General features: G+C 39.7%; 1 protein-coding gene across 3 annotated transcripts; it reads right to left on the bottom strand.

Annotated features, from left to right (window-relative positions):
* Positions 1-4,442: 4,442 nt before the first annotated feature.
* LOC119478675 (KN motif and ankyrin repeat domain-containing protein 1-like) lies at positions 4,443-15,751 on the bottom strand. Of its 3 annotated transcripts, none has more exons than XM_037753567.1 (12): positions 15,485-15,750; positions 15,126-15,228; positions 11,809-14,337; positions 10,560-10,706; positions 9,281-9,389; positions 9,019-9,186; positions 8,820-8,907; positions 8,004-8,223; positions 6,733-6,875; positions 5,457-5,699; positions 5,201-5,299; positions 4,443-5,091 (listed from the first exon to the last, which is right to left on the bottom strand). In XM_037753567.1, exons 2-12 carry the CDS (start codon positions 15,160-15,162, stop codon positions 5,029-5,031), a joined length of 3,846 nt encoding a protein of 1,281 aa, XP_037609495.1. In that variant the 5' UTR covers positions 15,163-15,228; positions 15,485-15,750; the 3' UTR covers positions 4,443-5,028. The 3 variants fall into 3 exon arrangements, with proteins under 3 accessions (XP_037609495.1, XP_037609496.1, XP_037609497.1); XM_037753568.1 differs by having other exon boundaries at positions 5,499-5,699; positions 15,485-15,748; XM_037753569.1 differs by lacking the exon at positions 5,457-5,699 and having other exon boundaries at positions 15,485-15,751.
* Positions 15,752-17,048: the final 1,297 nt, after the last annotated feature.

The raw sequence follows: 17,048 nt of genomic DNA, 5'->3' as shown, positions 1-17,048 counted from the left end.
GCTGCATGGTCCTACTAGCCCAATGTAGTTTATTTTTGGTCTGTGTTTTACTAAACATCCAACATGTGGCTGGGTTAAAGAGACAAAAAACAGTTATGCGTATTTGGATACATTTGGATAAGTTAATTGCTTCCAGATTCTGCCAGACTGTCTAAATATGGAGCCAACCCACTGATTCTGGTGTGGTAGAATACATGAGTACAACCAAATCAGCCATATTGACCATTAATGCTATAATGTGTGTATATAGGTTACTCCTCCCACCACTTGGTCCCCCAGTGTCTAACTGAAGATTTCTCCCTTGTTCGTGTGCAGCCGCAGAATTCCAGCAGGGTGATTAATGCATTAACATTGACTCATATTACACTCCATTTATGTGCCAAGACAGCAAGGAAAAATATTTCCCCAACACTGAGCTGTAACAATTGAAGCAATAACAGTGGAGTTTTTTTTCTAGTTTTGGGCTGATATTCAAACACATCTGGTTTCTGTGAATCAGTTAGAAAAAATGCTGCTGGAAAAAGGCAAAACATTGTCAAAACTCACACCACAGGAAAACAGGATAGAAATATAAGATCCTGTTGCATGCTCTTCGAATAAGGTCAAACTCATAATGGCAGAGTGCTGCCCTTTTGTATAAATGCAGAGAATTGTGTGGCTCGGTCTGGAATTCAATAGAACCAGAGAGGAAGCACGATGCACATGAGTTGAACAGGCCGTCCATAGCTGTGCTGTCATACCACGCAGCTGGCCAAGGCCATTTGTCATACTTAACTTTTGCAGAGTGCATTTCTTACTCTTATAGCCTCACTGTGACGCCTGTATACCGAAATAAAATGCTTTTAGCAAACAGTTCAGATAAAACTGTATTGGACACACATAACTTTCTATATTAAATCCAGTGAAAAATCTTTGGTAAGCTAACATTAATATCAGGACTGAAAATCAAAATCAAAATTTGGGTGATAGGAATCCCTGATGTTAAGATTTAACATCAAATCTTAGCAAACAACCCCACAACTATCATCACATCTTGAGTCAGATGTCGCTAAATCCTGATTGGTGCACGGGAATATGCGACATCACTTTTTTCCAACTAAGCCCCGCCCACTTTAATTCAGTGGGAGGAGCACTGACAAAAACATACACACATAAATCTCTCATGTGAAATAACCAAAACTGTTTCCATCTTGGCAGAAAATAGTGTGTTCATGTAGGACAACATCACTCACAGTTAAGATGCTGCATGAAAAAATAAAGTGACTCTGGCAGTACATCTTATGATGACCACTTGCTGCAGTTGAACGAGTTCATTCTGAAGCCTCTTCCAGCTTAAACAAAACTCACACTAATAACCCTCTCTCACAAGCTGAATGACAAAACTCAATTTACCAGTTGATAACACATTGAACAAAGATCAAGCAAACCATTCATCAACTAAAATGTTGAACATCAACATCTTGTTTGATGGCAGATGAATTCTGTATTATATTCTTATATCAATATGTAACTTACTGTATATTTTTGGAGGTTTTTCAGCAGGGTTACAGTACATGGGAATTCATTGGAAGAGAAAATGTAAGCTCTATGATGTGGCATATTCAAAAACATGCAATAAAAACTTTTGATTGGTTGGATTCCCTCCAGTCACCATGATAAACATTTTATTACTAGACTATTCTCTATTTAATTGTCTACTTTGTAAGACGATTTAAAGACCAAGCAGTCAAAAATAATGTCAATGTCTTTTTAAAATGTATTTTTAGTATTTTTTATTATTAAAGGGAAGCAAAAGAAGCTCTGGGGAAATATCAGAAATACTCCTTTTCCTTTCAGCTGCTGGAGGAGGCGTGTCATCGTTTGATTGACAGCAGCTGGCAGGCTGAGCCCCGGCAGGGGAGGAGAGACAAAGTAAACAAACTTGTGCTGTAGCTGAAAAGTTATGGGCTTACAAAGTACGCTGTTAGCAGTGGTGTTGAAGAGCAAGGACCAGTATCTGAGCGGACTGAAGTGACATTTGCATGTAAGTTTATATGCTGTGCAGTGTGCTGCAACTGACAAGATAATTAGCTGTCTAGCCTGAAAACTGACGTTAGCGGTGCACTTCCATCTGAATTAATGCAGAGATTGGGGGCATGACATTTCTCCCTTTTGGTTTCTGATTTTATCTTAAAGGAGAACACACAGCATGTGATTTATAGGGCAGATATGTATGCTGTAGCAGACAAAAGATGATATAAGTTGAACTTTACAGTAGGCTAAGCTGTAATGGGACATGACAGGAGGATACATTTGTATTTCCAGCTTAAAGAGGCACATGTTGAGGAGCAGATTTATCTGCAGGGACCCTAACATATACATAAAGACAGGGTGCACCACTTGCAGGCTTGAAATAATAAATCATTAGCCAGCAAATGAATCATTAGAGAGCAGATGTCAAAACATGCAACATACTGTAAACACGAGTACTGTGCACACTGAAACAACATTATTATGTTGATGGTATTTCTCGTCTCAGTGTACAGGGGGATTTTTCCACGCATGCCCCTTTCGTATTATTATGTTAGAAATTAAAAAAAGAAGAGAGCCCTAATTATAATTATTTTTTTGCTTTTGAAGATCGCTTATATTAAAATCTATTCTAATGAGTAATGCGGTGTAAAGAGCATGCCGATGTGAAGTGACTGGGGTTAGCTAACTGAGATGAAATAGAGATATCATTTCAGTATTATGTTCCCACTTGCTCAAAACCGCTGATTGTTACCATGGCAACAGCAAATTTTGATGGTGGACCTTGTATATCATTGTATTTTATTGCTGTTGCTGGGAAGTGACTCAGAGTGCTCTCAGTCACACACGCACAAGCTCTCAGTAATGGGACACAGTAACAAGCCAGGAGGGGGGGGGTGGATAGGTTGACGGCAGGCCACCGTGAGTATTGACAACATAATTTCATACGTCTGCCCCATCTTCTCTTTCCATCTCCTACACTCAAGCACCACTTTCAAGACCTTTGCAAATAGGCAAAACACATTATGTCACTGCACGTGTCACTATAACGTCAAAAATATCTTTATGATTGAAATTCTTGCGTAGAAAATTCACACTTCAGAAATTGGGCTGTTATGATTCCTTATAATGTATACCATATCACATATTCATTCACCATCAGTGTCCTTATTTAAAATTAAACGTGGTGATGAGGGCTGATGCAGAATTTAATTATTGTCCCACATTTAATTTGCCTTTAATTCGCCCCACAAACTCTCTTTTCTCCAGTTATATGGAATATTATCTAAAACAGCCTGGACTGTACCGGGGCGCATGGTATTCTGAATGTTTGATCAATTCTTTATATCTTTTTCAAAGCTGAAATCCAGTTTTAATTTGCAGTGGTGCGAACACGGATGGAACCGAGCGTACTTTGATCAGGCTGTGATTTGCACTCAGGTCACAAAGCCAACTAACAATGAGCCAGTCATCTGAAAAGATGTTTAAAATTTAAAGCATCTGGCTGCCCCCTTTCCTTATGAAATAGTCAATAAAAACTGACTGAAAAAGCAAGTGGGGACAGGATGGACACAGAGGACAATACCACAAAAACACAAAAGGAATTTCCGAAAGGATATTAATCTAACTAAGTGAGGTGAAAGGAAAAGAGTAGTTTCTGTGTTCGAGGAGGAACAGAGAGCTGGGTGTTCAGGGGTGTTGAATCAAAGTAATATCTGCCAGACATGAGGGAAAGAGGTGTTGATGACCCACTGAAGGTATTTTTTTTCCCACCTGGCTGAGTCACTTAGGAAGAGAAATGTGAGAAAATTCATCCACCGAAACCTGCTGAAATTGAATGTAGAATGAAAAGGAAAAAAAAGGCTCCATAATAAGCTTTTACTCACTTTTTTTGGAGGTGTCTTTTGCTCCATTTGATCAGTAGCCAACGATAGAAAGGGACACGGTGCAGAAAAAAACTGGAGAATACTATTTTGAGGTAACCTTGCCCAGTGTCGCACAATATAAGAACTTGTTTAATTCACTTCCTTTCATGAAATGGATATAACACACACACGTAAAATGTGTATTAAAGCCACGGGTGGGTAATATATTTTAGAAACATTTGTTATATTTGTTGAAATTCTCATTACACCCCGACAACAATCAATGAATCAAATGCTCTGACAAAAAAGAAAAAACATATCTGGTATCTGTGCTGCATGAATGAAAATGCTTGTAAAACAACAGCCATGTTTGTTGTTTACGTTCATTGTGATAATTTGCTAGGTTTAGCATCTTTTGGAGCTTGTGCTGCTACTTTCATTGGAAAAGATTTGGCAACACTGGGCTCGGTTTTTAGATCATTTTCAAAATCTAGCGTTTTTCTTGCTGGTTTCTCCAATGTTACAATAAAGTTTGTTTCAAATTAAACTGAAAGGAATATTTGACAGTCATGATGAGAAGTCACTTTATTCACAGAAGAGCAAACATTCGGCTGTCCAGCCTTCATCAGTGTCAAAACTATCCATTATAAATAAATAACGGATGTACGAAGTTCACGTAGTTTTAAGATTTTAAGTTTTTTTTTCAGAATAATTGACAAAATCAAGACTATTTACTGCTATTTTGTTATTAATTTACATATTTACTCACATATGAGTTTGATGCTACTGTATACTATATTTTTGTATCATTGTCTTTTGCAATTATAAAATATTGCAATTAAATATTATTTACAAAAACAGAGAATTAAAACATTTAAAGAAACTTTGAAGTGATGGTATATAATAGATGACTGCAGGATAAAACATTAAATATTATCTCTTATGAACATAGAATAATACTCTGCCATGCATATATTATCTGCTGAGTTTTATTATAATACACACTATGCAAATGCTACACTAGAGAATAACTAGCATTCTGTCAATTGTCAACTATAAACTATAAATCCCCCCTTCTTTATGGAGGCTTCGGTACTGAATCACCTCATAAATAAGATTCAAGAAGCATCCGTTGAGTCTTCGGTGAATCACCTCATTCAAAGAGATTTCTGCCCCCAGACGAGGAGAGGGACTTGCCACTGTGACGAGCAGCTGCCTGTTAAGACACATAAACACAATAAAAACAAGTTTTTCTTTTTAGAAAACTACCCACACATATATATATATATACTTAAATGTTTGTGTTAAACTGTTAACCCACACACCCCTGTCTGTCCTTTGGAGAAGTTGGCATGTGCGTAAAGGAGCACTGCGATGTCATTATGTCCTGCCTCCAGAGCAATAGACAGGGCTGTGCTTTCATCCTGTAAAACACACAAACTCAAATACATTATGAAAGTTTATTGAACATTTACAGACGGAAAAATAAAAGTTCTGCGCTTTTATTTCCGTGACATATTGAATGGGAATTCTTGTTCACTCTGCTTTGGTAATATGTGAGACAAAAATGGAATGATTCACATTTATAGGAGCTGCACAGAGTGGCAGTAATGACTCACATACACTATCAGTCAGGGAAGCGTCGCAGTCTGGCTGTGCCAGCAGGAGTCTAACGATGTCGGCATGGCCGTGCTCGCTGGAACACATCAGCGCCGTGGAGCCCTCGTCGTCCTGCAGATTGACCTCCGCCCCCTGTGCCAGCAGAGCCTGCACCATGTCCATCCTGCCGTGGCTCACCGCCAGCATCAGAGCCGTCTGACCGGCCTGGACGGCAGAAGGCAGGGGTCAGACACAGGTCAGGGGTCAGTAGGGTTAATGATGCTGAGTGCATCTCAAACATTTCAAATATAGAATCGCAGCTTGTTTGTGGAATCAGACAGATCGTACTTTCTCCATTCTTCACTCATTGAAGATATGCACACTAAAAAATACAGTAACTTTTTATTTTATAGCTAAACATTTTCCTGGACTATGAAATTTGGTACTAATTATTCTGGGTAAAATAGGGACAGTGGAATTACAATTAATTGCCCACAGCCTGTTATATATATTTCACTTTTGTTTTTCTTTTATTTTGTATTTTTTCAAAGTTAACACGATAATAAAGCATTAACACAAATTATTTTTAACGTCGCTAATTTCTTTAATGCATTAACGCAACTTGCGTTTTTTAGGTTGTAGCAGACTCTGTTTTAAAGCTCGAGTGAAGATACTGTTATCATATGAAACTAGAAAACCTAGGAAATCCATTGGTATCGCCACTTTCAAAGGGGTCTCTTGACCTCTGACCTCCAGATATGTGAATGTAAATGGGTTCTATGGGTACCCACGAGTCTCCCCTTTACAGACATGCCCACTTTATGATAATCACATGCAGTTTGGGGCAAGTCATAGTCAAGTCAGCACACTGACACACTGACAGCTGTTGTTGCCTGTTGGGCTGCAGTTTGCCATGTTATGATTTGAGCATATTTTATGCTAAATGCAGTACCTGTGAGGGTTTCTGGACAATATCTGTCATTGTTTTGTGTTGTTAATTGATTTCCAATAATAAATATGTACATACATTTGCATAAAGCAGCATATTTGTCCACTACAGTGTTGATAAGTGTATAAAATATTTGACAAAATCTCCCTTTAAGGTACATTTTGAAGAGATAAAAAACACATCCACTTATATTAGTATTAAAGAATCAACAACAAGCAGTTTTTAGTACCACCCACAGCAACAGATGGACACAATTTAGAGAAAGAGCAGGACATCCCACCCACTACCATTACCTGAGACCACACTGACCTGGCTGGCCTTGGCGTTGACGTCTCCTTTTGTGAAGAGCCGCTCCACGACTCTCATGTCCTCTGGACTTTCCACAGCTGCGAGTGCAGCCAGCATGATGGGCGTGTAACCCGCTTTGTTCTGCTGATCGACGTTACACACCTCTGTAGTGATGGGGGTCAACGGGCCGGAGGAGAAAACACAGAAGAGAGGGAAGCGAGGAAGAAAGAGGTTTATATCTTCATTTATTTATTGTGAACTCGTTCCACCTGAACTGAGAGTACCAAGTTTCATCTTCAAATAACAAAATATTCTACTTAAAAATGTTAATTAAATAAACCAAAAGGTTATTAATTGTGTAAATTCATAGTCTTCGTCGCTGCCGTGAAATTAAAAGTTATCAAAAGCATGAATTTTGTTCAAATTCGGCATAGTTTATAGTCTAGCTTGACTAATAAGAATGAGAAAACACTCTACTACCTTCACATACTCTTTCAAATGGGGCTCAATTATTTCTTAATTAACTATTTTCTAATTCTCAGACACAGAGTTCACAGACGTTTTGGATGTAGTTAAATCTTTAGGAGGTGATATTTGACCTCTTCTGACAGCTCTAGCAACGCATTTAGATAAAAATAAGAAAGAACACTTTGTCTCCTCTATCATATTCAATGATTGCAATGATTAAAGCCTCTGAATGGCCTGGCCCTGGTTTATATTTCTGAACTTTTGGTCCCTTTTAGACCCGTGCACAGGTGGAGAAACAGTTCATTATGATCTTAAAAGTTTATTTCTAAAATGCATCTTAATTTCAACTGTTATCGTCACCAATTCTACCACCTGCATTAAGAGTACTTCTGAGGATCAATAACATATTTTAACGACTACTTTCAGGAGCTAAAGTGTGATGTAATTATTGTTTTGTACAACAGCTGTGCCAGTAAGGAAAACAAACATCTATTTAGGCTGGTTATGCTGCTGTCAACAAAATGTATTTTATTCATGCTGTTAAGCCATTATCTCCTATTATCCTTCGGAGTTTAAAATGAGTGCTCTTGGGTGAGGCAGCAGCATTAAGATATAAGAAAAAAAACCTTCTTTTCAGTTAATAATGTGGAAATGTCTGTACATTACACTTATTTTTTAGATAAAAAAGCACCTCATAAGCCAGAAAGTATCACACTCAATCACTCAGTGTAGCCTATTTGCCCTCTAGTGGCTATAAGGGAGCACAGTGATGTCTGCAGACAACACATAATGATAATCTAGTTCCCCTGTGAGTGTTACTGTACCTGCGTCAAGCAATTTCTTGACAATGCCAAAGTTGGAGTGAGACACACTGTAGTGCAGCGCTGTGTTTCCGTTGCCGTCGGCCGTGTTGGCTACATGTTGCAACACTGAAGGTGAAATGACCCGAAATGTAGACAAGTAATCCCCCATCGTGTCATGAGCGGCCGACTTGTGGCTGGACACAGAGAACCACTCCTGCTGGATTGTTTGTAGACAGTCGTGCTGCAAAGGGGGACAAAAGACATCAATGTGTTTCCATAAATGCCTCGCGAGCTGCCATAATTCACAGCGCGCGGAGCAATTTCGACTTTGAATAGAAAAGGAGAATCTCGTTATTACAAGGATGAGACTGAAAGAGCTCAGACAAAGAGAATAACAAAGCAACAACTCAAATGTCTAAAAGGAAACATAAAGGAAGAGTTTTAGGCATCATATAATCCATAAAAAAGTTTGTGTTGACAGTTTTGTTTGTTCTCATTATGAAATCTGTTTTGATTTTTTCCTTTTCAGTACACTTCTTTTGAACTTCTTCTATTTGTCTACAAAATGATCATGAAAGTGAGGAGTCTCTCTCACTCACATTATCATTCTTTCCAAAATGCGATGACAGAAAATTACAGAGCCGACACATTCCTGCGCTTTTTTTTGTCTATCCAATGCCAAGTTCTTTTTAAATGGCATACTTGAACACACCCTGCCTCCGCGTCTCTCCACGCCCATCCAGTGACATACCATTAAACGTGCACACTCACACACATGCACACACACAGTGACCTTCAAGGGCTCTCTCACGCTGAACATAGTGAACAAAAACATACCAGTTCCCTGCTGGATAAAGCCGTGTTATCACTCAGGTGCATCTTTAAGGCTTGACAAGCAGAAAACATCGTCTCACTTATTTTACACCTGAAAGGAATAAAATGCTGCAGGTTAGACTCTCCACAGGTAGAATCATATCAAGATTGAGAGGTGAGGCTTTTTAATGTTTTGGTTTTAAAGCCTCCTGGACTACATTACCTCTGTGTGTGTGATTTCCCAGACCCTTTCGACCCCTTGCTGGAGCCACTTTTGCTCTTTCTTCCTTGCGTTCCATCTTGAGAAGATTTCTTGTGTCCTCTCCTTTCCACTTCCTCAGAGTTCGTCTTCTCACTGGCAGAGAGCTCGTAAGATGACACGGGGTCTAATCTAAGGACAAAACAAAGGAGTTAATATATTAAAAACATGTTAAGATAGTGAGTCCTAAAGTAAAAACCTATTAGATTAGACATGAGATGATTACCCTGCGGTCACCCTCATGAACTTCATGCTCTTCCTGTTGCTGCTGCAGCCTTGGTCACCGTTTTGCTTCTTCATTACAGACCGCAGAACACCAGTATGAGTTGACCTGTCTGGAAACAACAATGCAGCACATGCATGCATTTATTATCATATTCTTGCATTTTAACACATGGAATCATACCCCATTTTTCAGCATTATTATTATTTACACTGTTGGTATATATTGTAGTATAATGCACATATTTTTACAAACTAGAGCTGCAACTAATGATTATTTTTTTATTGTCAATTCATCTGTCAATTATTCAGATTTATTATTTAGTTGTTTGATCTATAAAATGCCAGAAAAAGGTGAAAAATGTCGATCAGTGTTTCCCAAAGTCCAAGATGATGTCCTCAAATATCTTGTTTTTGTCCACAACTCAAAGATATTCAGTTTAGTGTCATAGAGGAGTAAAGAAACCAGAACATATTCACATTTAAGAAGCTGCAATCAGAGAATTATTATTTTTCTAGTATAGTAGTATAATTGTTGACAATTAATTTAATAGTTGACAACTAACAATGAATGGCGATTAACTGATTAATTGTTGCAACTCTTGCACAAACTTACTTCTTATAAATGAATAAATACATAAATAAATAAATAAATAAATAAATAAATAAATAAATAAATAAATAAATAAATACATAAATACATAAATAAATAAATACATAACTAAATAAATGAATGAATGAATGAATGAATGAATAAATAAATAAATAAAAAAATATATATATTTTATTCTAGAATGAATGCTAAATGTATAAGTATTCTGATAAATATTCCTCTGAATCTTAACATATTACGTATTTCATTAAATACAACACATAGAGTAAGAAACATATAGAAACCTACGAGGTCAATCTGTGCAGGACTTATTGAGGGTATATTCATCATGATGCTTTCAACATTCTTACAAATCTAAAAGCCTCATTTTATAAAGAGAAATCTCTCTCCGACACCAGCTCCTCCTACGGAGCCGTTCAATTTTAGACCCTCGGCCACAATCTGGTCTGTGGTACGAAACACCCTCCAAAACCAGATATCATTCCGAACATTACAAGTGTATCCCTAAAAATGTCAACATGGTGAGCCAAAGGCAGCCACTTCCTCTCAGCCTAACGGCAGTTTAATCTGGGCCTGGGAGCGGTCTGGAAGGACAGTATTTTTAAACCAGACTTCTTTCGCACAGACAGAATTCTTCTTACCCTTCTTTACTGTACGAATGCATGTTTACCTTGCAGAGCTGAGGATGTCTGTTGTTCCAACATCTGTATCATTCTTTTCACCTCTGAATCACCCTGTTGGCACATCCCTGGGTCTTCTTTGTCACACTTTGGAGAGTCAAGTAAGAGTTGAGATGTGGGCTGAAACCCTCTGCTGACTGCAACAAAGAAAGAAGTTTTTAAATAGCACCAGCATGACATTATAAATATTGCATACAGTATATTACATAATCCAACATTAAAGGTACCTAAAGGAGTTTTTGACCAGTAGTGGCAGTATGAAGCAATGTTTGTATCAGTGGATCCACATGGATGCTGTGATGCACCTTCCCGCTGATTGCAGAGGTTTAGCGAGCTATATGGTGTTCCTCTGCTATTCCACTGGCTGAGAACTGGCTAAGATGCCAATAAACATAGCATTGTACAGGCTACCAAAGGGAAAAAGAAGACTGCTGGCCAACGTAAATTTGAATGTAAACACCACAGATTAAAAGCCTCAATGCTTTGTGGTGAGATACGCTATTCGATTAGTTGCCAACCTTTTTCCTGAGGGGACCCCTTTTCTATCATTGAGTAAACTGACAACCCCTGACTAAGTGACATATTTTATGGATATTTCATATTATAGTCAATGCATAACAATAACAGTACAGAACAATTGATACACTGTACAATTAACCCAAATAGTGAACGCAAAAACTGCAGGAAGTTTGTGTAAAACGAGCGATTTGGATGAATTTCAAGCCATTTCCTGTGAACATTAAATCAGAGATGTTATTTTTAAGGACTTTTAATTTGATATTCTTAACAATAATTCATATTAATGGACTTCTTTTTTGACAAATTCAGTGTTTTCTTCTCCCTGACGCTTGGCCATTGTTGTATTAGCTCTTTGGTTGTTTTAACTGCGTACTTTTCTAAAGCAGGACGAGGCTGTTTAGCAGAGAGGGAAGCCTCTGTGAATATAGCTTGTGTTCAGGTCTTCACTGTGCCCTTATCCTGTGAGATTTGTTTTAAGTTTATATTTTAAATAATAATCCAAACTTTAAAAATAACACTTTCATTTAGTTTTCATCACAGAAATGACTGAAATGCTGAGATATAGGCCAACCGTCTTTAAAAAAAGTTGTCTTACACCCCTTAAAATCAAGAAGGCCTCGCGGCCCCCAGGTTGGGAACTTACTGTATGTAAATATAACTTCTTGTTTACAATAAAACTCCACAGGGTACCTTTAACGCTGACTAAATCTACAGTGTTACCTGGTGGCTGAGAATCTAAAGGATGGACGTCTGTTCCTTCTTGTGCTGCAGCTTTGTTATCGCAGGAGCTGGCACTTGGTCGGCCACTGTGCTGCTGGACAAACCCTTCCCTCTGCGGAACGTGGTCCTCTGTGAGCAGGCCGCCGTGATCCCTGAGGAGCCAGTGCATCTTCTCTATGTAGTGGTTCAGCTCGGGGTCCCACTGGGACGATTGCTGGATGGTCTGACTGGATGAAACCGACAGATCCCGTATCCTCCCCTCCCCGACACCGACGCTCCTCGTCTTGATGGGGTCCGGTCGATGGGAGGATCCAGAGGCCATATTTCGGGTCTTCAGACCGACCAGGAAATTCTCATTAATGTTCGTGAATCCAACACCGGCGTCTCGGGTTACCTTGGCGACTGTCCCTGGTGTTTGTTTAAAGGCACTTCCAGGCAGATTTGTGGTTCCTACACCTATCGTGCGGGTCTCTGGGGTGCATTTGATGTCTTGGACCCAGTTGCCTACTGACACGGTCCTAGTAGCAGTCTGAGTGGTGTTGGTGTGCTTGTCTTGGGTACTTAGGACAGTATTAGTGCTGCAGTCTGTGTTGAAGGCATGTCTGGTGTTGGTAAAGCGAGACACTGAACTGGATACGGTGTTGGTACGTTGAGAAGCGGTCTGCGGTGATGCCATGATCCCCAGATCCACTCCTCTGACTTGATCTGTGGCAATACCTTGAGAAACCACTTCCTTAGCCTCGTAGATGATCACATCAACAGAACAGTCCCCACAACCCACCGAACGAGACTTAATCTTTCTCTTCTTAGACCCCAGATTCTCCACTGGTACCTCTGTGTTGGTTTCTGCATCACAAAACCTTATCTCCATCCCAACTCCTTGTGTGTTCGTAGACACTTGGATCCCCACGCCCTTCTCCATAGTCTCCACTCGCTCCCTGACCTCCCACTGGCTCATTGGTACATCTGGTCCTGTGCAAACATTCTTCAGCTCAGGCCCGCAACACGATACTCCCACAGTCTTCACCTCTGTTGCCTCCCCCGTGCTGGCATCTCGGAGCTCAGTGTGATTGCCCACTCCCTGGCTTGTGGTGTGAGGCCTTGCCTCGGTGCCGGTGCTCACAGTGGACGGTCTAGCATAGGATGCTTTATCGGCTCGATTCCGAGCTCCTGCGGCCTGAAGCTCCAGTTTCAGACGGCTCATCTCTGTCTGGAGAGCGGATTCTTTCAACTCTGCTTCTAAGTGACAAATTCTCTCCTTCAAGGCACCAATTATTAGTTGTTGGGCATCAATCTCTGCGTCCCGCTCTGTGTAAATTCCAAGATTAACTTCGGACACTTCTGTTGCGATGGACCTTGTCTCTACCTCATCGGTGAGCACATATTTGTTTTCTGTTGTGGGTTTAGATGAGGTCATATCTACATCTTTATCAACTGTGACTGACTTGATAGCCTTGTCATGCAGAAGGTTATGACCTTTTTCATGCCATACGTGCAAATGTCCGCCTTTGATGGTTCTTTCCAACGCCTGCATCTCTTCAGTCAGCTGCCTGAACTCCCTGAGGTCGCCCTCAAGTCCTTCCCCCATATTCACCTTGTTCTCAATGTCAGATGTCTCCATGCTACATGCTCTCTTCCAGATCACATCGTTCACGTCCTCGTTGTCACTCTGGTTCTTGAGTTGAGATACCAGTTGCCTCTTTTCCTCCTGAAGGACTGAGATTTTCACCTGGAGGATAGGGATGATGGTCACCTGCTCCTCCAGCTCCTTCAGCCTCTGCAGGGCGACCACCATCTGGTCACGGACATGCTGCAGGTGCGTGGGGCCGAGACTTGCAACTGAGGCGCTTCTTCCAGAGCTCTGTGGGCTCAGCCGAAGGCATCCTGTGCTGCCTCTACTGCCCAAGGACGAGCTCAGGTGGATTTCACCTCCTGAGCCAGTAGGCTTGTTCCCATTGTTGTTGTGATTATATGCACCCAGGCCAGTGAAGGGGGAGAGCGAGCCATGGGAACCTACCCCTCCAAAGCTGGCCAGTCGGCGACGGGGATGGGGCTGAGGTGGAGTCTGGCTCTTCACCTCCTCCTCCAAATGTTTGAGGGTCTCCATTAAGGTCTTTTCCACCACTGGGCTTTGTCTTTGTAAAGGAAGAGATCTCGCAGCAGGCTGAGGCTTTGACTCATTGAGTATCTGAGGGGTTGCCGGCCCTTCAATCCTGGAGGGTTTGTTATCCAACGAGGAACCGTGTGGCGGAGGAAGAGGAGGCCGACCTCTGGTTGCAGAAGACATGCCCAGCAGTCTTGTATCATCACTGCTTGGTGATGACAAGGATTCTGCAGAGTACCACTGGCTGGATGAAACGCCACTCTGTGTTTTTTCCACATTGTTGACGGCCACCCTGGGCCTCCTCTTAAGGCTTAGCCGCTTAATGGTGGCGCCGTTTTGGAAATTGTCCACACACTCGAGGTAGTCCGCGTCCGACTGGTAGTCAATCCCCAGGTAGTTAGAAACACGCTCTTCAGTGCTTTGACCTGGTAGACCAACAGTGGAATAACCATAGTTTATTACTCTTGCTTGAGTAAAAGTAAATGTCACTAATTGCATGTGATATGAAATTACTGCACTGTGAGTAAAACTAACTATAAAACTAGACATTAAATGTACAACAGAAACATAGATATTGACACTGCTTTAGCTCTTCATTAGAAAAAATATCACAAGCAAAATCCACAACATGCTGCCCTATTTTCTTTCCTTACCTCAGTATTACACGCTCACCAGCGACCGTTTCAATTCGACTCTAGAGCTTTCCTTCAGTCACCTCGAAATGTTTTTGACTTTAAACTCTCTGAGACTGTCCCACAAGAAGAGGAGGGACAGAGGAGGATTTACCAATTGTGTGGAGCAGACACTCTGTTTTCAGTAGTCACTTCTCTCCAAATGGTACGTCTCTCTACATAGACTGAACCAACTCTATAATTACAATGAAACTCTCCCTAAAAAATGCCTCACCATACTCTTGGCAGGTTTCCTCAACCACAGACATCTTCCCGAGTATTTCAGCCAATGAGTGAACACACAAAAAGTAACAGAAATATCTTCTTTCATTTATCAAATACTTGAACCCAACAAATAATTGGTTTTACTTTCTAGTTGAGAGTGTTTAAGTTGAGATATTCCAGTCTTTGTTATTTTTAAAATGCCATTATAACCTCTATAAACAAAAGGCTGGACATATTTTGTGAATGACACACAAGTTATGAAATCCACACCAAGAAAAAAACATTTAAGCTATTTGGAAAGTAATAGTAATAGTTACCTGACACATTTCTCAAGATGTAACTGCCTTGAGCCATGAATATGATTCACAAAACATCAATAACGGAGTGATCCTTTATATCCAGTTGGAACTTTGAATAAGTCTGTAAATAAAACAGAAATATAGCAAGTTAACTTCCCTTCTTCATAATTAGCTTTTACTGTCCTACTGCATCACTCGTTCAATCTCTCTCTCTCTCTTTCTCTCTCTCTTGCAGCCCAGGTCCAGCAGTCAATACCAGCTTACCTTACAATGCTTACATACAGGAAATGCAATACCAGGCCATGACATATTATAGTTAATTCTGCAAAAAGTACAGCGTGCAAAAGGCTAAGCCTCAGTGCACAACAGTGACTCACCACATTACAATGCCGTATCACTTTCTCATCAGTAAGCACCATGTAGGTTTTAAGGAGAGCAAAGAATGCACATCATACTGTAGGATTTAGTTCCGTCAGCGTCTTTCTTATTTTTCTCCCTTCACAGAGTTGCGCCGGTTGCATTTGCAAATGAATAGTCGGGTAGTGTTTTAAGTATAAAATAAGATTAGGTAAGGAGAAATTAGGTTATTCCAGCAGCAAAAGAACATTTAATATGCACACAGGGAAAGTATAAGAAAAAAATATGGTAATAAAGCCAGAATGTCACAGAATATAAATAATTAAATGCCTCCTTAATACTCACTTTTACAAGATGGCCTACACTTAACGATGTTTTATTGTGCTTTATTTTAACTATATTGTCATAACATATTTAAATTGTGCTTGTTTTAGCATTTCTATATGCACTTCTATATATTTTGCACTTTTATCTGTTTTTAATTTGTTCTTTTATTGGCACTTTATCTGCTTTATATGAGATCACTTCTGATATTTGCATCTTATTTTCTTTCTACGTATGAGGTTATTTCCTGTATTTAAATTGCACCTGCTTTATATGAGCTTAATTCTCTTATCCATATCTTACTTACCTATATGAACCATTTCTTTTATTCTGCACTTGTACTTGTTTTTTTTAAGAAGGGCTTACATGGGTTTCTGATTTTTAATTTTTATTCTGTAAATCTTTTAATCTAGAAAGCACTTTGTGCTCATGTTTAAAAGGTGATTTATAAATAAAAAATATTATTATTAATTGCAGAATCATGTAAACATACACTGCTGTCAACATCAATATGGGTTTCCTTCCAGTTGTTACACCCAGACGTTACCACCAGTCTCCTTCACTGTACTAAATTGAACTTGGATCACCAACATACGCAACATTTAACGTGTGTCAGTAGATATTTGGTGAATGTATATATAAAAAAATCTCACTCCACATCAAAATCAGGCTGCCTTCAGATTGACATTTCCATCTGAAGCCCGAGTGAACACATAACATCGAGCCTCAGGCAATAAAGTCAGCCACAGTGACCGAAAGTACTATTTCTGCTGCTCTCAGATGAATGTTAGTGAGTGATTGTAGGGACGCAGAGGCAAGTCTGCAGTTAAAGAGACAGAAGAAAGGCTTAAAAAAGAGAATCAGGAACAAGCATGAATGAGTTAGAGAGATAAGGAAAGAAAGAAGTAAATGTATGTATGCTTTATGCCTTTTTCAATTTATCCACATCCTCATTCAATCACTCATTCACTAACGGACACACAGTCTGACCATACAGTCTGACGCCTACGGGGGTACTGGGATGTATCTTTCTCAGGCATATTTGTTTTATATCTCACTGTTATTTGTTTTTTTTCCCACCAAAATGGGTTGCATAAGTGACCATCACTATTTGTGAAATTCAAGGTCACTGTGGTTTTTGCAGTTAAACTTATGGAGACCTTTTTGTGTGTGAGGTTTCAAGCATCTTGGTATGTTGTGGTTATATACTGTATGTATATTTGTACACATTTCTTATATTTCTAATTTATTATTCTTATT

This window comes from Sebastes umbrosus, chromosome 19, assembly GCF_015220745.1.
Source record: "Sebastes umbrosus isolate fSebUmb1 chromosome 19, fSebUmb1.pri, whole genome shotgun sequence".
NCBI classification, from domain to species: domain Eukaryota; kingdom Metazoa; phylum Chordata; class Actinopteri; order Perciformes; family Sebastidae; genus Sebastes; species Sebastes umbrosus.
This window is presented reverse-complemented; position numbering and strand designations above follow the sequence as displayed.